The sequence below is a fragment of the Oryza brachyantha genome, chromosome 6, assembly GCF_000231095.2.
Source record: "Oryza brachyantha chromosome 6, ObraRS2, whole genome shotgun sequence".
Lineage (NCBI taxonomy): Eukaryota > Viridiplantae > Streptophyta > Magnoliopsida > Poales > Poaceae > Oryza > Oryza brachyantha.
Genome location: NC_023168.2, coordinates 16,679,418 through 16,705,456, shown reverse-complemented (window position 1 = coordinate 16,705,456; position 26,039 = coordinate 16,679,418). Strand labels below are relative to the sequence as shown.

General features: G+C 39.0%; 3 protein-coding genes across 3 annotated transcripts; 1 reads left to right on the top strand and 2 right to left on the bottom strand.

The window, feature by feature from the left end:
- Positions 1-2,509: 2,509 nt before the first annotated feature.
- Positions 2,510-8,623, bottom strand: LOC102716507 (C2 and GRAM domain-containing protein At1g03370-like). The gene is made up of 10 exons (XM_006656164.2): positions 8,196-8,623; positions 6,677-8,059; positions 6,119-6,301; positions 5,714-5,994; positions 5,521-5,637; positions 5,044-5,303; positions 4,497-4,665; positions 4,087-4,359; positions 3,320-3,512; positions 2,510-2,970 (listed from the first exon to the last, which is right to left on the bottom strand). The coding sequence occupies exons 1-10, from the start codon at positions 8,617-8,619 to the stop codon at positions 2,960-2,962; spliced, it is 3,294 nt and encodes a 1,097-aa protein (XP_006656227.1). The 5' UTR covers positions 8,620-8,623; the 3' UTR covers positions 2,510-2,959.
- A 1,494-nt stretch (positions 8,624-10,117) lies between these two features.
- Positions 10,118-15,180, bottom strand: LOC102716223 (ABC transporter G family member 26). The gene is made up of 7 exons (XM_040525263.1): positions 14,877-15,180; positions 14,062-14,345; positions 13,592-13,747; positions 12,207-12,678; positions 11,796-12,107; positions 11,313-11,705; positions 10,118-10,563 (listed from the first exon to the last, which is right to left on the bottom strand). Exons 1-7 carry the CDS (start codon positions 15,024-15,026, stop codon positions 10,294-10,296), a joined length of 2,037 nt encoding a protein of 678 aa, XP_040381197.1. The 5' UTR covers positions 15,027-15,180; the 3' UTR covers positions 10,118-10,293.
- A 5,689-nt stretch (positions 15,181-20,869) lies between these two features.
- Positions 20,870-25,986, top strand: LOC102714657 (phosphatidylinositol/phosphatidylcholine transfer protein SFH2-like). The gene is made up of 11 exons (XM_006657056.3): positions 20,870-21,119; positions 21,249-21,277; positions 22,807-22,890; positions 22,992-23,045; positions 23,227-23,304; positions 23,856-23,909; positions 24,159-24,218; positions 24,313-24,408; positions 24,660-24,761; positions 24,842-24,922; positions 25,358-25,986. Exons 1-11 carry the CDS (start codon positions 21,062-21,064, stop codon positions 25,649-25,651), a joined length of 990 nt encoding a protein of 329 aa, XP_006657119.1. The 5' UTR covers positions 20,870-21,061; the 3' UTR covers positions 25,652-25,986.
- The last annotated feature ends 53 nt before the right edge of the window (positions 25,987-26,039 follow it).

The following is a 26,039-nucleotide window of genomic DNA, read 5'->3' as shown; positions in this document are numbered from 1 at the left end:
GCCAATTGTTTATATTGACACTTGTGAGTATGATATGTGGGACTATCTAAGTCAATGACAGTGGGCCATGATGTTAAATAATCGATCCTTAATCTTAATCTTACGAGTGTTAAAAAATCAAATCGCTCTCCACAAAGTCCTCCATGTCTTTATCTGGGCCCGTTCATATAAATGTGGGTTTGGTCTTTTAATTTCGTATTACAGTTAAAACCATACGATCAGTTTGTCCACAAGCAGATTGCATTATTTACAGCTGCATTGACACAACTCACACAAGTCTTAAATTCTTCTATTGTGCACCCATTTTTATCCCAGAAGGATAGAAATGCTTACCATGGTGGAGTTTTCAAGACATTAATTACAAATAATAACAAAACTGGTATTCTTGATGTTACAAATAACAAATCAGCTGAAATCAATCTTAAGTTTGAGAGTACATGTGCCTCATAATTAGCAAAATAAAATGGAATTTCACACACATTAACCAGGGGATTTACTAAGCATGTCCATGTAAAAAGGCATAATATGAGGGACTGGTCAAAGGTGCACTTTCTTTTATCATGCAAACTGTGTGGTTGGTTAAGCCAGTACAGCACACGAGACGCTTTAACCTGACATAGAGTTACCAACACATCAAATATAAGGAAATAATCTGGTGCTTAAGGCAAACAGATCTTTCAAAATGGCAAAAGTTTTGCTATTTTGAAATACTTTTTTTAAAATAGATCTAAACACTAGGATAATAAAATTACCACTTTGCATTTGGCATTTGGCAGCCTAGACTAGCAAATTTCGTCCATCTCTCCCTTTTAAAAAAATCACAACTTTTGCATGACTCTAAACACCAACTTGTAAAAATGCAATGCCAAAACTTTTGTCACCAAAACTTTTGTCATTTGCCATTTGCCATTCCAAATACCTCTAAATAGGGCCTAATTCATAGAGTACAATTTCACAAATTTCTTGACAAATTATAATTGGTATCCGTCGGTTAACAAGATTTTGCCAAGTACATCTAATGAGTAAGCAAAACACCTATATGAATCACATGCATAAAGTTTATATGCGTAAAGTCGATCTTAATTAAACTGCAAAAATGTATATGCGTGCAGATTTGTATGTATGAATTAATTTTTATAGACATAAAGTCTACATATAAACATCTTTGTTTGATTGGGCGAGGACTATCCGTTGGATTTGAAGGCCGATAAATAAGGGAAAAGACAACGGGACTCTTGATTGGTTCACAACGGACATGGAAGCAGAAATTACAGTTACAAACCTGTATGATCACTTTAACACACATAGGATGGATGTAACCAGTATAGTATTAGACTACATAGCATGCTCACACCACTACATATACATGTATGATATATTCGGTACATATATTTAAGACTGATATATAGTTTAGTACATACACGTAAGATATAAAATTTTCCATGATTCTTAGCTACTGCCTCCTCCGTTTCATACTATAAGGCTGGGTTTGAGAGGAGAGGTTGCAAACACTGTTGATTCTTAGCTACTACCTGTAAGATTGTGTTTGAGAGAAAGGGTTGGAAACACTTTCCTAGTGGCATGCAAACGGACCGATGGATTAATGTATCACTAGTTAAGTATTAACTTTGAAGAATTAAAATTGGATAAGTATATTTTTAAAATCAACTTACTATATAATCTTTTGCCGCCGAAAAATACCGTATAGTAGTTCGATAATCATGTAGATGAAAAACGATGGATAACATAGCTCCCGGTCATTTTCATTTGTTGTAAGTCAAACACATTTAATTTTTATCACGTTTAGAGAAAATATACCTTACATCTACGACACCAAATAATTAGTTTAATTAAAACCAAAACTGAATATATTTTTACAGTATATGTATTTTATGTTAAATATCTATTGCTTTATTTTTTTTATAAACTTTATTAAATTTGAAAAAGTTTATGTTAGAATAAACCTAACGTGACTTATAATATGAAACGGAGAGTAAAACAACAGCATGCAAAGCAGTGTGTTCACCGATCGAAAATGAAGGTTTGGGTATCAAAGATTGTTGTGTTTGGGAGAGGGGGTTGGGTTGGGAGCCCTTCTCCTGTGCACGTGAAACATGCTAGCTTATTAGCGCATAAGTACAAGCTATAAAAAAACTTAAAAAATATATTAATATAATTTTTAAAAACATTTTTTCATAGAAAATTTTCCTATATGATTATAATTTTGTATCATAAAAATGTTATTCTAATAAAGTATTACGTCTTTTAGTTTTGAATGGAAGGAGTATTTTCTTCCATGCATGTAAGAAGATCGATCGCGTACATTAACATCGTTTACCTTAATTCCTCCGACTTACTTAAGCTTTTCTATAAGGTTTATTGAACCAATTAAATAAGGCTTCTTTATGAGGAAGGAGTTCTTCTATGGATACTTGAAATACTTCAGTTCATGAAAAGGTAAATATGTAGTTCTGAGTAAGTAAATGGATATTTATGCTTGGGGTGCATGTAGTGGTATACATGTGAATGCATGTGCTAAGTTTTTACAACATTCTCAACATGTATAAGGAATTAATTATGTGAAATATGTTTGTTTCAAAGGAAGGAATAATTAACTATATAAAAGAAAACAACAGGAAGAAATACTGAACTATACAGAAAACAAAAGGTTTCCTTTTACTATATCATTTGTGTGTATAGGTCAGATCTGCATGTACAACTCTGCTTGACTTCCTATGAAGGTATTGTCATACCAGAAATGTATGTGTGTTTTTCAAACAATCTATATATTCACATTGGTGTAACACTCTTTAGGCTTCATCTGTATTGACAATGCTGAAGCCAAGCCACAGCAGGCAATTAAATGGGGCACAGTTCCCCCTAATTGCCCTTCTCTGATGGTCTGTTCAAACACATTTGGTTGTTGTAATGAATAATCTACTGTTAATCTGTACAGATGTCAGCTTGCCCCTGAAAAACTCGTTGCAGAAAGAAAAATTCAGTATCATTCTTCCCCAAGATAAAATAAACAGCATCGGTTTTTAGTCTCAGAAAAGATGTCTTTTTGTTAAAATGCAGCCAAAACGTAACCTGGTTAATTGATTTAGTACCTAGATATTATGTGGTAATAATTAATTTGAATGGCAGTGACATAAACCGTAAGGCAACATATATGTTTATCACCTGGGAGACTTGTCATGTTAGGTCACTCCTGGCAGGCTTAAATTGCTTTTATGTAGATTTCGTAATTACTTTATGTGATAACTAAAACGTTTAGCAACAGTACGGGTCAGATTCAATTTTGCGTTAAAAAGGTTACCATTTCTCGATGTAAGATCCTTCTCTACTTCGGCAAAGAGCTCCTTCAATCTAATTGAGGAGTTGGAAATGACACTCTTGGTGATCTTCTTTTGTTGTTTAGTGCTCTTTAACCAGGCAATCCCCAGCAAAACCTGCACACTGCAGGTGTTTGGTTTTGATGGTACATTCACCATATTGTACTTCATCTGAATCTGCAAAATAATAATCATTATGATATTCGTTAAGAACTAATTCAGTAAGAATGATTCAAACAAAACACAAGCTGGTTCTGCCTAACTCATATTATAGATCTCATCTTTTCACGGTTTGTAACTGTTTATAAGCCAAAATTAAATTTTAAAACTTGATTTTTGACTTGATTTTATATTCTTTTTATCATAGTTTATTTTACAGCTTTTACTTTTAAGTTGATATGGATACATATATAAAAGTTTTACTTATAAATTATTCTCTGTTTGCAAAAACATGGTCTTACTTTTTCTTTCAAATAACGAAACGATGGGAGCCTATATTTTTGACACCATAGCGTGAGAGTTTTGATGAATTTTTAGCACAGAAGAAAACGAGTAAAATGCACGAACATCCTTAAACTTGTAGTGTTGTTTCATCTAGGTTCGCTAAACTTTAAAAATACATAGTCATATCCCAAAACTTACTAAAATGTGTCATCTAGGGCTAAAATTACCACGACGTACTATATATTCGGGAAGTTCATTTAGGTTGTACAGAAATCAGAGCAAGAAAAGCATGAAGGGGGCGTCTTACACTGAAGTAGTCCCCCAGCAGAACACCTTGCAGGGTCATCACCTCCTCAATGGCCCAACCGTCCTGGTTCACCAGGGCATACTTCTGCTGATTGGTGGTTGCTTCTCCTCCATATCGAGACAGGGTCTTGTCGAACCTGTAGCTGACCTGCCGCTGGTATATATTTCGGTTCACAAGCTCCCATTCTGTCGCCGAGTAGTCCAGACAGCCGGCCTTCTGCATCATTCTGTGTTCCAGGGGCCCTCCTGAAAACATCTCCATCAGGGACTCAACCTGCAGTACACAAAATTCAGACATTCGAGTCGTAGGGAGATCAAAGAAATTAACGGATTACGTGTTGCATAAACTCGTCGTGTTAAGCTCGATCATGATGTGTTTTTTTTTTTTTTGGCAGAGGTGAAAGCACTCACGTCAACGGAGAGAACCGATGAGAATATTTCAGACATTTTGACGTCTTCCTGAGTGAACAAGGTTCCACCTTCGTCGATCTGAAGGTCTTTCACGTCAGGCTCTTTTTCGATCATGTCCCCCTTCTGCTCTGGACCCAGTGATCTCATTTTCCAAATTGCCATGATTATTCTGTCAGGAGAAGTAATGGAACAAAATTAATCCTAAACAGGAGCCTAATAGCTGGTTGTGTAATCAATAGAAATCAGTTATTACTCAGTTGCTTAGTTGTAGGTTTTGTGCATAACATGACTTATTGTCAGTCTTCCTAAAAAGGGTAAGAAACCACATGAAGAAACCAGAAAAATACATCCCATGAGATTTGCTCCGGTCCAATAGAAAGTACCTCGAGATATCAAATCGTTTTCTATCATTGGATCTAGCTGTGTAGGATGTGCACTATTAGATTCAACGATCAGAAATGATTTGGTAACACGAAGTACCGGTACCTCGAGATATTTTTTGTTGGACCGGAGTAAATCTCTTAGAAAGAGAACAAATGTAAACTACCTGTGGGCATCATTGAATGAAACGAAGGACTGAAAATAGTATTTGAGTCTTCCATGAGGATCTGTTCCCTTGGCACCATGTTTTGCTTCTGAACCTCTGCCCTTTCTTAGGATGATCATCAAGGATGGGCTACCAATTGACAGTGCAGGAGGGATAACCTGGATATCATCAACATCATCCCACAAAAAGAAAAACTTGGTCTTGTGACCAAATATGTTGGAATAAAATCCAATAATTCTTGGAGAAAAGAAGAGGCGCCCCTGTAAAAAAAAATCTCAATTTTCTTAAAATTTACAGAAAAATGGTAGCATACAACTAAAGTTTAATGAAAACTGTCAATCCTCCATGAATATACTGGAGAACTTGCACAGTATGAATATACCACATATGAAACTCAATAGTAGTAAACTGCACACCTGAATAAATATCGGAAATTTTGTTCTTTTTAAAAGAATTGCAAGAGCAGGAAAGCCCAACCTGAAGTGGCATCTTTCGTTTTAGATGGCAGGTAAAATCATCGATGAGAAACTCTTCTGATGGGAGGTTAAAGAGCTTTCGAAATGCAGCATTTGTTTGAGTAGACCGCAAATTTATCTGCAGAATTTGTTGTCATTGTACAAAGAACAATGGAGGGTGAAAAGGTAGACAAAAGAGCTGCTCAATTCGATACCTTCTTGCCAACTTCTTTTCCCATCTTTGCCAGGTAGTTCATAACAACTTCAGTTCCTCTTGAGTTATTTAAAAATATTCTTAAGTGTATCTTAGGGTTGTTAGTTTGATCACACTTTCCATCAAGAGGAAGCCATACATCAGTTAAATCTGACAAATTGCTTTTCAGAAAGTTCACTTCAGTGTGACCAATGGGGGCTTGATCAAATGGGCCATTAGCATCATGGATAGCCACATCCATCCTTGATGGAGGATCATCCATTGCATCAAATTCATATATCTCTAGAAATCAAACAGCAAATGAGTCAGATACATGCTATGAGAGGGCCTGTCCATGGGACATTGAATCTCTACCTCTCTTCACAATTCAAGACAAAAGAACATAATGTCAGGGTTAGAAGCTAACCATTCCATTTTGGATCTGATGTTTGGAATTTTACTGAGCTTGTTTTCCTCTTTGTGTTGCAGGTAAAAACAGCGTACATATCAAATAATTCAGTTGAACCAGCAGCTATTATACCAGTGCCCTCAATAAGTGCAACAGTCATCAACCAACCATCACCATGAGCTTTGACCCCATGATCACTACCTGATACAGGGAAAAGTCAATATTGTTTTAATCCCAGAAAAAAACTATACATGGAAAAATATCTTTCAGCATACAACATATATAATTTCAGTGGTTGCAGTGACCTGAGTAGCATCCAAGATTCTGGGTTCAAATCTCCATAGGAACATGAATTTCAGATTTGGTTATTTGAGAGGCTAAGTCATCTACTTGGGTTAAGTTCTCAAAATAGAAAATGGCTGCATATATCTGAGTGTATATAGAGGCCGGGTAAAAATACCCTTCTCTAAAAAAATATACAGCATATATAATACATATAGAAATTCATTTTTCAGTGATGCATATGAATTTAGCAATTTCGGAGAATAGAACAGTGGTAATTATCAGATAAGGTACCTTTTTGTTTCCATGCATTTAAGAAACGCTTTGATATATTGAAGATATTCTGTCCCTGAAGGATCAAAACAGCACAGACCACAACCTCCCCAATTGAATCTGGCAGGTCAATGCCAAAATATTCAAGCCCATGCATCGCATTGGGCTTGGACAAATGAAGGTGTGCTATGACATATGACGCTATGATCACTGAGAAAATGAATGTGAAGTTGCAAAGGAAGCGGACAATCAACCTCCAGCCTGATTCTTTCTGGGCATGCAGTGAAGACAAAATCTTTTCTTTGTTGGAATTAGCATCATCAGCCTCAGCTACTTTCATCTTCTGGGAGAGGATCTCAGAGAATTGTGAAAAGCCTTCTGCCATCCCTTGTTTTGCACCACTCTCAATCATTCCTTTCATCATAGTGCTCTGAACAAAGTTCACACGCCAACTGACAGTAAGATGCGATGTTTGTTCTTCAGATGCTAGTGAGGGGCCTGGTGTTATGCAATACAATATCTCAATCTTGAAACAGTTGCCACAGGGGACATCAGGAGTACTGACAACAGAAAAAACAGCGAAAGAATTCCCAGCTGCCTTCAAGTATTTCTGCTCTTCTGTGGCCTTCACAGCTTTAACCAGCTTACTTGCAGCCTTGATGTAAGTCAATGTTCTCTGCAAACAGCTGCCATTGCTATCAAGCTTCCATGGTTCAATCTGAAACCCACTTGTTCCTTGAAGCTCAGACACTGCTGGCCAGAAATCTGAATTTTTCGAGAACAGGAGGGAATTCAGTTCAGCTGGCGCAGCAACATAGGATTCATCAACCAGTACACCCCCAGGCAAGTTCCCTGGCATCTCGCTGCCTTGATCTTTGGACTCCATGGCTTTCAGCAGCTCATCAAGGCTTGACGACTCAGATGACGACGACGATGATGTGCCATTTTCAGGGTTTTCATGATCTTCAGATGAGCACATCTTGGGCTCCTGGAACTGATCGACCGACTCGGCGTCCGACACAGCCGACGTCGACGGCGCGACGTCGGCGGCAGGTTTGTTCCCGAAGAAATACCGGGAGAGGACCTCCACCACCGACGACGGGTTCGCCATGGCGTCGCCGCCGTCGGCGGCGGCTGCTTGCTCCATGCTGCTGCTGCTGAGCGGTGGCTGATCCACGGCGCCGTCGGCCAGCGGCTCCACGCTGCTGTGCGACGCTCGGTCGATCGCACTGGCGCATGCCGACAGGTCAATGTAGCTGCTGGTGGTTGATAGCGCTGCGTCCTTGATTTCAGTCGATCTGTCCGAGCTGGATGCTATCTCGTCTGACGCAGGATTCGCGGCGTTCTGCGGTTCATCCGATACGTGAGTTCTTGTGGACAATGATATGTGCATGCAAACTTCTCCTGCAATTGAAAAGGTAACATTAGCTCTCAGAATCAATAATTGAGACTGAAATGGTTGGTTTTCTGCATGCAGTGTTCATGATAATTCAAAATTTTCAAAAGAGGATTTGAATTTTGAAATGAAATCGATAGGTACCGCGAGGTTTCTTCTTGGACTTCTTGCTCTTGGGCTGGAGCTGGTACCAGGCGGTGCCGAGGGAGAGGTCGTCGGTCTCCATGACGTCGGCGAGGGGCACGGTGACCTTCCCGAGGAGGTCGTTGCTGAAGTACTTGTCCTCATTGAGCACCGAGACGACGAGCTCCTCGGCGATGTCGCCGACGAGGAAGCTGAACTCCTCGTCCCACACGGGGCTCAGGCTCCTCCTGGCCACCGCCGTCTTGGCGCGCCGCTTCCCGAGCTGCAGCTTCACGAAGGGGTCGCTGGTGCCGTTCACGTGCGCCGCGGGGAGCCCCCGCGCCTCCACCACCCGCACCAGAAGTTTCATCGGCGCCACCCGCTCCGCGATCCGCTGCTCCGCCGCCAGCCGCGCGCTCGACGCCACGCTCCGCAGCTTCGTCATGCGAGGAGCAGGAGGAGGAGGAGGAGGAGGAGGCCGATCCCGCCGACGACGACTACCACCATCATCAGGCCAGCCGAATCTCCCGCCGCCTCCGCCTCCTCGTCGTCGTCGTGGTCGTTGGTCTTGGAATTGCGGATTTGGAGGAGACGAGACGAGAGGAGGCAATGCTGTGCGACGGGCGCCCAAAATTTTCGGTTCGGGCGCCTTTGCATGCACGTTCCCGCCACCTGCGCCTCTGCATGCAGCATCTATCTCTGTAACTCTGTTTTCCCTTTATCCTTCCCCCTCCCAAAGTACATTTAACAAAGAAAACTTTAGATAATTTTCTCTCTTAAGCCAGTCTTAGTGAAAGTTTCATGAACAATAAATAAGGTATCATGTAGATATTTTTGATAATGTGACAACGTATTAATAAAGAGAGAGATGAAATAAGTTTCATGGAGATGAAATTCTGTATGCACAGTTATCTAGACAGATTGTGCTTTGCATGTAACCTAGGAAACAACAATAGATGAAACTATGCATTGAGAGAGGGGTGTTTTATTCTAGTTTCAAACATTTTTAGATGACATGTTACTCTAGGTAATCGTGTTTATAAAACTTACATTTCTCTATGATTTAATTACGACCAATTTTATAGTTCTTATGTAGGTACCAAAATTTTAGCATAAAATATAATATCTTCTAATACCTAAGGCACCAAGAGAAATCAAAATTTATATATAAAAAAGTGATACATTATCGTATATTTTCAAGTACAGTAAGATTGCTCTTTAATTACACTATTGTATTTACCATAATTGAATCATTAAAGTAAGATCTTGCATGATTGTATTCCATCAAAAAATTAATAAGTATTTTTAGCATATATGCAGAAAAACTAAGGAATGGATAGAAATAAGAATATATATGGGGATAAAAGGAAAATAATTTTTGAATATGAAGTAATCGGTGAGATAACTAATGCTACGAATAGCACCAAAATGCTTACATTCTCCTACAAGATCAAACCCCACGAATGTCAAACACGTATATAGAGTACTTTTCTAATTGAAACATAATCGTATGAGATTTTATCGTAAAAATTTAATTGCAACGAAATAGATTGGATAAGTAATTTAGAAGCAAAAATCATTTTATTTTTGCTAAAAACATTCTAACCCAGACAACTGTTATGCATGTGTATGCAACCGGCGGAGCGAGGGCGCCCGGGCCATAGTTGCATCCTTTTAACTCCCGCACCCGTTTAAACTAGGTGTTTTCTTTATGTTCCTTGCATCGAGATTCGTGTGGGATGGGATGGATGGTTTGGCGGCCGTTCGATCGTGGGAGTGGAGGGAGCGTCGGGAGAGGACAGGTGCCCGTGCCTCGACCGAACGTGTGGCAATGGCTAAATTTTTTTATTTTTTTAAACTTTTTAATAAATAATTTTATTAATAAACTTTATGGGAAAATATTTCCACCGGGTGGCGAAGGAACAAAGAAAAAGACGACGACGACGACAGAAAGAAAAAATGATCAAAATACATCTCGAAGACGACGGCGACGAAAGAAAGAAAAAAAGGATCGATACACATCTGAACAGTTCACAGCAAACTGCAACGAGTTACTGCTATCTTTCTGCAATTAATTAACGAAGCCGATCTGACAGACAGAAAGAAAGACGAGATGAGATCACAAGGGCATGAGGCTGATCCGCTTGCGCAGGCAGAGGTAGGCGAGGAGGCGGTAGGCGACGGCCATGGCGAGGAGGATCCAGACCTCGCGCATGGCGCCGTCGAGGTCGACGGTGCCGAACGACGGCGACGACTGCAGCCGGCGGCAGCCTCCTCGGCCGCCGCAGTCGTAGGTCAGGTGGCCGTGGTACTGCGCCTTCAGCAGCAGGTTGAACCCGTAGTGCATGAACGACACGTACTTCAGCCACCTTATGAACTTCGGTATATGCTACATTTTTTTAAATTTTTTCAGTCAATCCAAACAGGCACAAATACCCCAAAACATTATTTTATTTTTATCTCAGAAAGAAAAACAAACTCGTAGGAATATATAATGCCGTGATAATTATCCATGCACAATGATATGTAACGGTTTTTTTTTTTTTTTGGCCATGCGTAGAACTAGTGGTTTCACATTTCGGAATGAAAATTTTGAAATGACCTGACAGATATTATCTTGGACATTTTTAGTTTAGCAGAATTTGTTTGAATTCAGCCAAAGTTTTATTTTGTTCAAGCTCTGTTTCTTTAGTCCGAAACTTCAGTCCTAGCGGTCCATAAATATTGAACCATGTTTCAGAACACGGGAATGTGAAAACCAAAATTCAGAAATTGGAAGATAACTTGTGTTTTTTCATTCCATTTTTTATGAAATTCCACTTCTTTCCGTTCACCAACTTCTAAAATACTTCTCAATATATTGACATGTTCTAAAACAGGGAATCTGATAACAAAAAGGAAATCATAAATTACAATAAGATAGCTTTGCCTTTTTAGTCCAATATTTTTCGAAATTCCAATTCAAATCGTCCCTTAAAAAAACTCTTGATTTCCTCAATACTGAGCCATGTTTTGGAACATGGGAATATAATGTGATGACCAAAAATTCAGAAATTATTAGAAGAAGATAATTTGAACAACCGTGTGTTTGAGAAAAAAAAAAGTAAAACTAAAACAAGAAAGCAATTCAAATTTTACCTGGACATAGTAGCCGCCGGTGAGGAGGAAGAGCATGAGGACGAGCGACGCCATGACGCCGGCCCTCTTGACGCTGAGGATGGCGGCGCCGAGCAGCTCGCCGGTGCCCTGGCTGGTGAAGACGATGAGGAGCGTGGCGAGGAGGGTGAGGCAGAAGCAGGCGACGGTGCGGCGGAGGCCCGCCATGAAGTAGAGGATGGCCATGAAGAGCACCGGGTAGACGACGTGCGGCACGGCGTCGCACAGCGTGCTGCTCGCGTAGTAGGCGCTCAGCTTGTACATGTCCGCCTTCCTCTCCTTCACCAGGTACAGCTTCTCGAACGGGAACACGTACACCGACCCGAACAGCGACGACGACGTCCAGAAGATGCATATGTAGAAGATCAATCCCACCTGCAATGGCGCGGCGGGCAAGCTTGAAGACAGCAACAATGGCGTGCGACCGGTGTCCCGAGGAAGAAGAAGATGTATGTGTGTGTGTACTTGGTCTCTGAGCTGCGCCTCGTTGCCGGTCTGGGACTTCCACCAGAGGAGGCCGAGGAGGAGGGCGACACCGACGGCCTGGGCGAGCCGCATCTTGTCGAGGTAGTCGGCGGCGCGCTCCCGGAACGTCCGCCGCGACAGCACGGCGAACTGCTGCAGCCAGCCGATGCTCCGCCTGTCCTTCGTCCTCATCCGCACCGCCAGCCTCAGCTGCTTCGCCAGCTCGTCCATCCCGCCCTCGCCGCCGCCGCCGTCGACCCTCGCCGCCGCCGCCGCCTCCTCGCTCGCCGCCCTGTGCTTCGCCTGCAGGTACTGCATGCACACAGCTCCGGCGAGGGAGGCCATGAGAGTCTTGGATTCTTGTAGCTCGATCAACGAGGACGACGCACGGATATGCAATGCGTCGAATACCTTGATGACGTGGGACCTGAACTCGAGGGAGTCCGGCGAGGCGGCGCGGAGGGAGTCCGGGGCGGAGATGCCGTCGAGGTTGCCGGTGGCGAGGTCGAGGAGGAACTCGGCGGGGTTCATGGGGATGCCGGGGGCGAAGCCGAGGGCGGCGAAGTGGGGCATGCAGCCGCGGGCGCTGCCGTGGTAGATGGCGTGGCCCTCGGCGACGAGCAGCAGCTTGTCGAACATGTGGAACATCCGGCTGGACGGCTGGTGGATGGTGGTGATGACCGTCCGCCGCGCCGCCGACCTGGCCAGGCGGCGGAGCACGACGAGGAGCTTGGTCGCCGACGTGGAGTCGAGGCCGGACGTGGGCTCGTCGAGCAGCAGCAGCGAGGGGTCCACGAGGATCTCGTACCCGATGCTCGTCCTCTTCCTCTCGCCGCCCGACACGCCCCTCACAAATGCTCCACCTATCTTCGTGTGCCGGCACCTATATACACACACAAATGTTGAGGGTCATCTTTTTCCTTTTTTAAAAAAAAATCAAACGATATATATAGACAAAAAATAATCTGGAAATAAAAATTTTACGTATGTGTTCATAATAATCTAAAAATTAAGACTAAAAAATAAACTATGATAAAAAAATCACAAAATCAACTGTAAATTTAAGGTTAAAAATTTATTTTTTATAACCATAAGAAAAAGTAGCGGAATTCATTTTAATTAATCTCTCGAGCAGATGTCCCCTCGATCGAGTAGTGCCAATGTGTTTTCACGTTCAGTGGGTATGTCAACTCGCTATTGAAATGAGTGATTTTATGGTTACTGAGAGAACATATTTTCTCATGTAAAAATTGATAGATACTATATATAAAATATAGTATTTGCTCAAGAATCATAAAATTTAAGAGCACGTCACGTGAGTTGCTCGGGAAACAAGAATCAAGAGTAGTTCTAAAACTTCTAATGCACCACAGCATTCGAAGATACGATGTTTGAGATGCAGGGTGATTGTTTAGTTTTTTATAAAAAAAAAAGTCAAACAACATGTTTATACAAAATTTATAAATAAAATTTTTATGAACATATTCTTAGCGATCTAAGAGCATATGATAGAAATTAAGCTTCGGTAAAAAAATCCTAAAATTAACTTTAATTTAACGTTAAAAATTTAAATTTTAGTTTATAATTATAAGCACAAGCGAAAAGATTGGGGTGAATAATTTTCCTTATTCGAATTTTGCAAAACAAAAAGTCATGCACTTCATGTGGGTTTGTGTTAAGCTGCAAATTCCTAGTTTGACAACTTATGTTAGTAAACTTAGTGGAGTTTTCAAAATGAAAATGGCTACAATGGAGTCAAAATCCAAGAAAAAATAGCTGAAAATATACTTACTAACCTCTCTAGATTTAGCTCGGTTATGATGGCATCGACTCTGTCGCGCTTCTGCTGCTTGGACATGCGAGCTGGGAGTCTCAAGAACGCAGCGAACACAAGGGTCTCCTCCACTGTCAACTGGGGGAAAAGGACGTCGTCTTGAGTCACAAATCCAATCCTACATTCAACAAAATAAAATGATTAGTCTTTGAATGCTTAACTTTTTTTTTCTCACTTGACTGATACCTGAAGAAGATGTAAGCTCAGTATTTTCAGTGTTTTGGCTAGCCAATACGTGTTGTCTGTTAACTGAAGATTGCAGTAAACAGTTTGTCAGTTATTTGAATGGCTGTAAATTCCCTTTGCAGATTTAACTACTCCATTGCTTTATGAATGATTGAAGCAATAGTTATGCACAAATTCTGTTTATAACAAATCACACCATAATTCATATCTATCATGACTTGACAGAGTTCTTGTTTTTACAGTTACCTCCTTTTCAGGCAGGGGCTGTAGGGAGTGTCATTGTAGGTAATCTGGCCCTTGACACCACCACTAAGCCTGCCTCCCAGTATCTTCAGCAGCGTTGTCTTGCCACTGCCAGATGGGCCCATCAGTGCCAGGATCTCACCAGGATCAACACTGCCCCCTATGCCCTTCAGAATGTGCTTGCAGCTGCCCTGATCCTCAGCACTCTTGTGAGATGCAAATGCTACTCTTGCAGCTGTCAGTGGGTTCTTTGGACTGAGCTTCACCTTGTACTCCACATTCTCAAACTGTGGTTTGCGAAAAGAAAATTATTAGCATAAGATTTAGCAAAAAAAAAAGGAATATGGTTTTGTCAGGTTTGTTGCATGCCAAAAAAGAAAAGAAATACTGCCATGCAAGAAGTGTTTGCAATTAGATAGCAAACTGTTGAGCATTGAGACATGCAAACTGCCAGCCAGCTAACTTATACCTTCCCTCCTTAAGTATGTGAATGTCTACTTCAGAAAATTTTCCCTTAAGTATTTTTTTTCTTCTGTAAGTGGAAATTCAGACTCTATAAAATGCATTAAAAATCATTAATACAGGTGTTTGATCATGTATTCATGACTAATCACTGCTAAACCTCTCTCATCCTAATAAGTCCCCACAGAATTACTTCATTCAAAAGGTCTGTCTAGAGCACTACTTCTTCAGTTGCTACAAACATCAAACCTGCACATATGTATACACTACATAGGAAGAAGAACATCAACAGTGTAAACCTGATCTGCTTTTCGCACATACTTGAAAATATAAATGAAACAAGAGTATGAACAAACCTTAAGGAATATAGGAAGAGGTCCATCTTTGGCTGGCCACAGGTGATCCTCCTCCATGTCAACCTCAACACTGCCACCATTGTGGTGAGAGGAAGGGGGCAGCTGCTCCACAATGGACATCTCCATCCTCTCCTCATGGCTGATCTCCATGCTTTGCTCCCCCAACAGAGAGACAGGAGAAAGGGTGCCAGGTTCAGGTTCAGAGAGAAAGAGAGCCAAGCACACACCTGCCTTTCCTTTTAATCAGGCAGTAGGAAATGCATGGGGAGACAGCATGAATGGATGGATGGATGAGCATGAGGAGCAGAATACCAGTAACCAACCAAGAGCATGCCTACTCTGTTTACATATATACTGTTGTGCTCTCTTTTTTTCTTCTTCACCTTGTTTGTTTGGTGACCCACAATCTTTCTAAGAGCCTTCAGAAGAGAACCTTCCACTATCTAGGAGTAGTAGAATTTATTTGTTACAACTTGTGCGACAAGACTACAATTCCTCGTGCACTTGTATACACTTGTAGTACTTGTAGACGGGAACTCTTTTTAGCACAGGTGAATGTTCACCCGTATGTTTGTATGTTGTTTAAATTGTCATAAAATATGAAAAGATTTGATAAAATAGATGAATATGAGTTATATCACTCCACAAGTATGTAAGTTTAAATTCAACTTCTACAAGTTATAGAAAAAAAATTAAACTAAAACTAGTATACGTATATTTATAATTATTTTTGTTACAACATGTAGAAGTTGAATTTGAACTTGCATGTTTATAGAGTGATATAACTCATATTAATCTATCTTGTTAAATTTTTTCATATTTTTTAACTATTTAGATTATATACAAGCAACGGATGGATATCTACTCGTGTGGTAAAAACTGTGTCCACTTGTAGGCACCTTCTCAAACACTTTAGATTACAATTCCTCGTGCAGTTGTTGTGTATCATAACGGGCCCTAAAGTGAAAAGACTCCATTCTTTTCATCTTATTCATTGGATTATCGAAACAAGTTATTTTCTCTATGGTTTAAAAATTATGTTTCTCAAAAAATAATTCTTATACTACATGGCTTAGACTACTTGTTTTAAACTATTATTTAGTTTATCTATGAAAAATATTTACTTATTTCTATAATCAAGTAGATAATTTATACATTTTTAATGGGATAAATGGTTTGTATATTCAAAAGTTAATATGTATAATCATTAAAAACCAAAAGAGTATATCAAACATGGTGTACTCGAGCTATCCATGTGCCAATCCTTCGTAGTACTAACATGTGGACCCAATTGAAACCTATATGTTAGAGTATCTTCAACGGTCTTTCCAAATCTCACTTTTCAAATATCTATTTAGCTAGTTTGCCAAAAAAAAATAGAGTTAAAATTGCTTTTCACTTCAACAACATCTCTACTACACTCTCCAATCCAAGCACAAGGAGGACGGCGGTGGCGACGGACTCCCCGCTGCCGAAATGAAATGAAGAGTGGAGCGGCGGTGGCTTGGCCGGACTCGGCGGTGGCCTTGCCAGACAGCGGCGACGACAGATCTAGAGGGGAGCGGCGTTGGGAGGAGGAGGAGGAGGATGGGGATGGGAGTTGGCGGCGCTGAGAGGAGAAGGATGGAAGGGGTCCCATGCATGGGGCCCACGTATGGCAAGACTGTTTTGGCTATCTAACTTTGGCCAGTGGGAGAACTTAGTTTGGCCAGCCAGATGACTTGACCATCTGGTTGACAAATTTGTTTGGACTATAATTTTTTATCAAAATTTATAAAATTTAGCTTGGGGAGGAGCCAAATAGCTAACCTGTTGAAGATGCAGATGCACTGGTCAGTATTGCTATATAGAAGCATTGCTGCAGATGATTCCAATCTTATTGGATTGGTGCAAAAAGAAAAAGAAAAACAAACATGCTCAACGGGTTATGGGAGGCCCATACGTTATGTCGGACACGTTGAGGTCGTGCGTCAAGCGTCGGAGCTTTTGCTGCAGTCTGCAAACGAGCCGCGAAAACCATATCATGATATACCGTGATGGTCCATACATACGGAGAGCGACCGTGATCTACTGCTGCCGTCTGCAATTTTGGCTTTGGGTTTGGGTTTACGTCTATAACTTAAAATTTTAATTTTTTAACTTTAAATTTAAAGTTGATTTTAAGGTTTTCTTACTGAAGTTTATTTTATAATTTGGCTTTTAGATCGCTATAAACGCACCTATAATTTTTTTAAAAAATTATTTCCATTTACAAATATATTGTTTGATCTCTTGATTTAATATGCCAAAAGATATAAATATATTACATACGCACGAACATTGAGTAGTCTTTTACTGATTACATAAATACGTACAAACATATTACATACGTACCATTAGGAGTATAAGAGGGCCATCTCACGAATTTGTTTAGACATGTTACCCATTTAATTATCTCTACACGGATTTACAGGCTGGTCCGCTTACGCTCCAACGGATCATACTATCATTACATACATATCAAATACTATTGTCCCACATGAGTTCATAATCGATTGAGACGTCATATCACTTTACCAACCCATTCTCTCTCTCTTTTAGATTTAAAAAGCGATAATCTTTTGCATACTACTGATTTTGTCATGTTTTCATGATTTATCATTGACTTTGTTTACTTATACAAATATGACATTGATTTTTTTATTTTATATGATTTACTATCGCCGTCTAATTAGAATCCATTAGTACTACCCATTTTTATTCTAATGACCAATATACCCCTAGGATAAAAACTTCCAAAATTTAGCCTAAAATTATAATTCATATTGTAAAACATCCAAAATTTGGCTGAAAGCATATAATTTGATATTTTGGATTTTTGTTTAAACTTTGAAAGTTTTTGACCCAGTGGTATTTTGGTTATTAAAATAAAAATATACAGTACTAACCAATGCTAAATGAACGGTGATGACAAATCATAGATGTTAAAGTAAAAGCCGATGACATATCACAAAATTAAATAAAACCGGTGGTAAATCGTAGAATTGAGCTAAAGTTAGTGGTACATAATAGATTTCCATTTAAAAACCAAGAGGCTACTGAGAAAAACCGTGAGATTTTAAGCCGCACAGCATTGCAAACACTGGCGTGCATATGTGTGTATGCACACTCACCATTCATTGCTCTACGCATACCTATATGTGGATGCGTCCTAACACACAACTAGACAAGATTGGAATTTGTAAGTCCAAAAGCCTCGTGTGCAGCGACCTTACCTATATGGGTTGGGGGTCATATTTTCGTTTCCGAAGAAAAAACAAACGGTAAATTTATAAATAAAAAAAATTATATATGTGGTCTTGATAATCTAAAAATAAATATTAAAAAATAAACTATTATGAAAAAACCCAAAAACTAACTCTAAATTTAAACTAAAATTTAAATTTTGGTTTATAAGGCCACCTCCGATGACTATCTATAAATTATCTATAAAGTATATTATATATTTGTTTAAATGAAATCTATCTCTTTATTGTACATATTATAATGTCAAGTGGTAATGAATCGTAAAGTCATTTGTATTATAAGTTATTTGCTAAGAGCTAGACCATTAAAAAAGTTATATTTTAAAATGCTTAGATATAGTAGAGATAGTATGTTATTTTTATAGTTGGAGGTGGCCTAAGCCTGACCGGAGCGAAAAGGTTAGTTGCTCGACCCAATGTATTATCTCAATCAATCATTGACATATAAGGTTCTTTTCAGACACATAGAGCATCGAGTTTGCTATAAAATTACCCAAGAAACCAATAATTTACTGCACCTTTCGGTGTCTTGACTGCGTGTGCCGTCGTTTCCTTTGTCATGAACGAAGCCAGTCGTGAGGCTGCCTTTTCGTTCCAGACTTTTGCTGATAGCTACTACTCCGTCCAAAAAATGTGAGCTTTCTAGATTTAACGTTTGTCCATCTGTTTTATTTAAAAATTTTATTAAAAATCAAAAAAATTAATTATATACAAAGTACTATTTATATTTTATCATATATTATCATATAGTAACAATAAAAATATTAATTATAAAAGTTTTTTAAATAAGACGAAGAGTTAAAAATTTTATAAAAAACTTAGAAATTCATTTATTTTAGTACGGAGGTCGTAAGCTTTTAGAACAGGATACTTTAGAGAATATTCTTCCCCCCAGGCTAAAACAACACGTCAGCACGTATGCAGGCATGGTCAATATGCTTCGTAAATCATAAGCACAAAAGTTACACAAAACCTGGTCTTGTTTACTCTTTGCATGAAAGAGTGCTCCTTTAGATATCACAAGAATATATATATAGTCAAAGAGAGATATCCTAATGATGCATTCAAAATTATTGCATCAAACAAGGCAAAGAATCACAATGTTATTTTTTGGGCAAAACCATTTTCGTATCCGAATCAAGCAGTTCCAAATCAAGGTTTAGCAAAGCGAAAATCCACCACAAATATGAGCAGCCAAAAAAATAATTTTGAAGTGCCCATTGCCCACATGCCTTACACAGTACTTCAACTAATATTCCATTGCTACAAAGTGACCAACCCTTGGGTCCTATCTTATTTTTTTCTTCTTAAAAAACAACTATTGCATCATGTGCTCATGGACTAATGACTACGACCCAAATAGTGTGTAACACATTCACAAATCAAGGCCAGAAAGGAAATTTCCACACTATATCCCCATAAAGCCAACCTGCAACAAGCCCTCAAACACTAGTTTTTTTTTCCCCTGAAAAAAGGACCCCATGCTAGAATAAGGAGGTTACCTTTTGGCTTTTTCATATAAAAAGCAAAACGATATATTTATAAATAAAGAAATAATATATGAATAAAAATTTTATATATGCGTTTTTAGCGATTTAAAAACTAAGATTGAAAAATAAACTATGATGAAAAAAACCATAATTTTAATTTGGGAATATAAGCAAAAGCATAGCGAAAAAATGAGGCTGTAACTTAAAACAGTAATGCACCAAAATATATGCTCTTTTATTGGCGACTTTGCATCACTTGGAATATGAAATGGCCATTACCAAGCTGAAAAAAAAAGACTCCGAATATATTCTTGCCTGCTTTACTCAAGCAAAGGACCTTGGTTCTGCCCTATGCAAGTTACACGAGTGAAGTCTAATCTCAGCTCAGAATTTTGGAAGCTGTCAGCGTTTGCTTCGAGTTAATCACTCAAATTATTGTCATTTTGGCCACATGTTCAGTCTATGCAAATTATATGCGGCGGAGAAGAAATATCGGTCAAATTTGATTGTACTTTTTTTTCTTCGGCATGAATTTTCCTCATAGTGGTTCTTGTTTTTTAATATAAGTAGGTCATAGATGAGTTTAAAAAAAACCTTATATGTACATAATTTGTAAATACACTAAACTCCTCATGCAACGATTTATATATCCAATGTTTTCAATATATCCTAAAAACTCCAATTAATTCCATTGTCATGCAAAAGTTTTTGCTGGTAAAACAAAATCGAATCTAATTTATAGAAATACAGGTAACAAAAAATCGGAGCTTCACCAGTATATTTATTATTTTCAATAGTTTAATAATATATTTTTCCAAAAAAATAGGGAACGCCACAAACTAGTTTAGCACGACAAAGTTTCCATATTGAGATGCAAAAAAGATTCGTATACGGAAATAGATTATAACTTTTGTTTAGAAAATCCGTTAACTACCCCTTCCAAAATATAACAATTTTTATATCTTAACATAATATTTGAGATGCTACTTTGATCAACAATATTTATAAAAAAAATAAGTTATTTTAAATAAAAGGAGTTGCATATTATGTTACTTTTTCACTGTCAATCTTTTTAATCCTTTATTAGTACAGTTAAAATTAAAATGTTTAACTGAATAATATTATTTTAAAAGCTATATTCTCAGTCGGATAGAGTAAATCAGTTTTGGAAAAAGAAAAAGAAGACAAAAAAAAAACGAGTATATATAGGCACTGGAGAAGAGGGCCTTTTGCTCACCAGCAGAGCGACCAAGAACGAACTCGGCGTCGGCGCGGACTCTGCTCTCCAATCTCCCTCGAATCTCACTACCCCCTCTCTCCCGAGCTCCCCGCCAAATCCGCCGCCTCCACCTTCCTCACTCGCGGCGGGGCGGCAAGCTGCCACGGGCCCCGCGCGGCGCGCCGTCCGGCAATGGGGGCCACCGCCTGCGACGCCGCCGTCGAGGAGCTCGCTCGCCTCCTGGACCAAGGTAGGTGCGCGTGCCGCTTCCGGATTCGCGCCCGCCGGCGGAGAAGAAAAAAAGGATGGAATTTTTGCGGGTTTTGCGTACGTGTTTTGGATTGGTGCTAACCAATGTGTGTGTTTTGGGTTCTTGCAGTGGAGGCGCCGCTGAAGGAGACGTTTCAGGTATCGATCGTTTTGTGTGTGTGTGTGTGATTTTTTTTTTTTTTGCTTCGTAGATTCCTGGCTCTCTGATGTCAGGTTTGATCTTTTATTGGTGTACAGTTTGATCAGAGACAATCAGGTGCCTCGGTTCAGTTCAATAGTTTGTAGAACTGAAATTTGATTCATATATGAACTAAACTGCTCCTCCACTTTTAATTTATAAACTCATTGTGAGCTTGGATGATGTCTCGATAAATCGAAGCAATCGGTGTTAGGGATTTTTTTCTTGTGTAGAACGATAATGGATCTATGAACAAAAAATTGCAGTTGGGAAAGTTGGAGCGAGGGTTGTTAGGATGAAAGGTGTTCTTTTTCTGTTTTCTGTAGGCCACATATTGGAGACCCTTTTAGGGGTAAATTTTAGTGGTTTAACGATAGGGTTGGGGACGTATGAGGTGTGTTGCTTTCCACAACGGATGGTCCCAAGGGATTGTTCTGTAAGTCCACAAAGTCAGCTAGTGGACAGAGTGGTTATTGGCACTTGAGCCTCCTTGCATATATTTTTTCTTGCTTTCATATGGGGAATTGAGAGATTTGTTGGTAATAATGTAGTGTTCACCTGTACCTTTTCTTCACTTGGGCTTGGGCTGTTACACATTCTTCTAGTAGCTCTTCCAAGCTCTTTGGCATCATGTCATTGTCCTTTTGCTTTCAGTTCTGTTAATATGATGGCACTAGAGAATTGTAGTCTCTAAGTGGAAAGCATGCGCTGTAACGCTGATATGCATCCCACTTGTAGACTGCTTTATGTGTTTTTGGTTAGTGAAATGCTCTTCAGAAGTAAGATTATCGACATGCACCGGGTACTGAGTAGGACATGTCTGTTTGTTTGGAGCAGAATCCCATGGCTAGTGTAGTGGGAATCACAATTGGATGCTACTCGCATCAGAATTATTGTGCAACTTTTATGACAGGGTGGGCAAAGTATTAGAGAACAAAGAACCATTTTTACTTGGACAGTATGGTATTTAATAGGGCCAAATGATTCAACTCCGAAACATATTCCCTTTTTCTGTCGTTTTAGTTGCTTTTAGAGAATATAATATACTCGTTTTTAAATAACAAATTTATGTGCATTCCTTCCATTATTATTGGAATGGAGATCTTGTATGTGATATATGATTTCTTATTACATGTTATCTATTTTCGAAATCTTTGTATGAGAAAGGTACTGATTCCCTTTTTAAATAATAAAACCTGATTGTTAAGGGCTAAGATTCTATGAGGGAGAATGGAATAAAAGGCAACTTAAGATAAGCATATACCTAGAACTAATTCAGCTATTTTTTAAAGTTGAAACAGTGTGTTGCTATAGTCAAACTAGTATCTGATCCTACTTGGCTGCCACAAATTATTTTGGTGCATTTCAGCTATTTTAGTTTTCGAAATTCTATTTTTACTATAAGAGGTTGTAAAGTATCATGTGCTACCTAAGAATATTGCCTATGAGCTGAGTTCTCAACTCTCAAGTATATGCATTCCTTTTTCAGAATGTGCACCAGGACTATCCAACAGAAACACTATTGCGCTTCCTCAAAGCTAGAGAATGGCATGTTTCCAAGGCTCGTGATATGGTAATGTTTTACTTTACACTTTTTTCCCATTTGATGCATGATAAAGGAAAAAAATGATTTTTGGCTTGCTTCATTAATTAAATATATTTTATTTATCCCAGCTTTTAGATTCTTTGAATTGGAGGATTCAAAATGAAATTGATAGTATACTGGAGGTGAGTGATTCTTCTGCTACAACAAACTTGGTTATTGACTCATATCCTTGGGGACAAAACTAAACTTGGGTATCTGTAACTTTGTATGTACTTTTTTTTTTGCCGGTACGGCCGAAAGGCCTTTGTATGTACTTTTCCATTTTCTTATTTTTGATCATCTTGATCTCTTGAACAATTGCAGAAACCTATAGTTCCAGTAGATTTATATAGATCAATACGCGAGACACAGCTTGTTGGATTGTCAGGATACTCAAAGGAGGTACAACTATGTTAAGCTACTTATTATTTTCATTTGTTCCACTATTAGTAATACATATTTCATATCTGTAGGATCTTCTGTTGAATTAGAATATGTTCCTTAACCTGCGATATTCTTCATAGATTGAAACGGATGCAGCTATTTCCTTTGCTTTATGTGTGTGGTAGTTTTTTTTTCACATTGGCTTTCCAAATTCTAATGCTACCGTATTCTTGAACTATACATCTCTAGACATGTTTGTGATGAATAAAAATAAGGTACATATTTTGTAACACTGAAAAAATGATTTACACATTGAGCAATTTGGAACTTCCATTATTAAAATTATTCAGGAGAATGATACCCTAATGACTTAAGTGGCATTGCTATTTTCATATTTTGGAACTCTTCACTAAGAAGATGTCTATGGAAGCAAGATGTTTCCTACTATAGGATGTATCAGTATTAAGTGGATGATTAAAAAATGTCTGTGATGTGCATAAAGTGCATAGTACATATACCAGCCATTCTAAATTTTTTTAATACTCCATGTGATCCTTTTACTTTTCCAGGGCATCCCAGTATTTGCCATTGGTGTTGGACTGAGCACATATGACAAAGCTTCGGTAATTGCCCGCATACTTCTTAGAATATGCAATTTCAAACTATGTCATTGCTTTGTCGTCTGTGATTAGTGAAATACAAATTTATTATTTTTCCCATAGCTTGCCAGATTTCATCCCTGCCAATTAAAAGCAAAGCGATATACTGCATTACCAACTTGCAACATAGTTGAAATGCCTTTCTGCTGGATTGATAAGTAAACCGCGCCTGTCTCTATGTTCACTATAATGATCTCTGCATTGGATTTTCAGGTCCATTACTATGTGCAATCTCATATTCAAATCAACGAGTATCGTGATCGTATTATTTTGGTGAGTGCAGTACTATATTCCATCTTGGTTAATAGATTGCTTATGTGAGATATTCTTAACACATATATTTTCTTGCTTGTTATGTTCCATCTAGCCTATGGCGTCGAAGAAGTTTGGGCGGCCTATTAGCACCTGTATAAAGGTTCTAGATATGACTGGTTTGAAATTGTCAGCACTCAACCAAATGAAGGTACTATATATACATGGCGTTGCTTTTCCTTTCTATCATTGTTTATGCTTCTAAGCTGCTCACCAGCCTATGTAAACAGACAAATGGCATTATAAGCACAGACATTTAAGTTCTCGAAAATGAAGCGCAAAAATATGTTTACAACAAGAATGAGCCTATTCTAATAACTAATTTCTCTATAAGATCTGTGCGTTATGCTTGATTGTCCATTATTTGCGCTGCTACTGATTAGATACTACTGATGGATACAGATTTTGACTGCAATATCTACTGTTGATGATCTGAATTACCCTGAAAAGACCGAGACCTATTATATAGTTAATGCTCCATATATATTCTCAGCATGTTGGAAGGTACAGTGCCGAAGGTTTTGTTTACACTGTTTTTTTTTTCTTTTGAAAACATAAAACAATTCATTTAGTTTTGTTAATAGGTTGTGAAACCTCTCTTGCAAGAGAGGACAAGAAAGAAGGTCCATGTTTTGCATGGTTGTGGGCGGGAAGAACTTCTAAAGGTATGATTGCTTGCAACTGAAACTAATATTCTTTTCCAACTGATATGGATATATTTACAGCGTTAATTCATTGCTAGACAATGTATCGTCGCATTTCTATAAAACAAGTCAACTAAGGCCATGTTTGGTAGGAGGGGGGAGTGGGTTAGTTATTCGGTGTGAAAAACGTAGTAATATTAATTATTAAAAAATATAAAATTGATTAATTGATTTTTTAAAACAACATTACTATAGAAAATTTCAAAAAAATACATCGTTTAGCAATTCGAGAAACATGCGCGCGGAAAACGAGGGGGTTAAGATAACTTGCTGGGTGCCTAACGCGGCCTAGGAGAACCTGTGCACCATGGAACTTGATCATAGTACTCCTAGTATTTTCTGCTTTTGCGGCTCACAAACTATGATGATAAACAAAGGATTTCTTGAACTATGCAGATTATGGACCACTCTTCCCTTCCCCATTTTTGTCAGCGGGAAGGCTCAAGATCATCTAAAAATTCATCAAATGACATCGGCAATTGCTTCTCTCTTGACCATCCTTTCCACCAAGAACTCTACCACTACATTGAGGAGCAAGCATTGAACCAGGAGCTCAACAAGCAGGGCTCCTTACATGTGAACATACCTGACCAAGACCCTGAGGACGCCAAGATTGTCGAAGTCATCGAGGCCGAGTTCCAAAAGCTCGGTGAGCAGAATGGTTCTGTCAATGGCGATCACAAAGAATAGTGCTGTGCCTGTGGAAGATGATCAGCCACTTAGCCATGACTTAACTGCAACACATTGGTGGTCGCTTCTGACAATTCTTTTGCGACTGTCGCTACCCTGGTGTTTTCTTGGGGTTTATAGGTGATATGTAGCACATACTTGCAGCTGCATGATGCAAGTCTGAGGAAAGAACTTATCACGGTATGCTAGTCAAAACTTGCAATGCATTATCATATATTTGTACATGCAGATGTTAATCTGCTACAGAGGAAATCATATCTGAATCCTGAAATCATCTTCAGAAAAGTGTATTCAATACTCATGTCAGAAATAACGATGCATTTTGATCCTGTCAATCTGTGACCAGCTTACTTCTTTCCGCTGATTCTGTTTGGCTCTCTGCTTGATT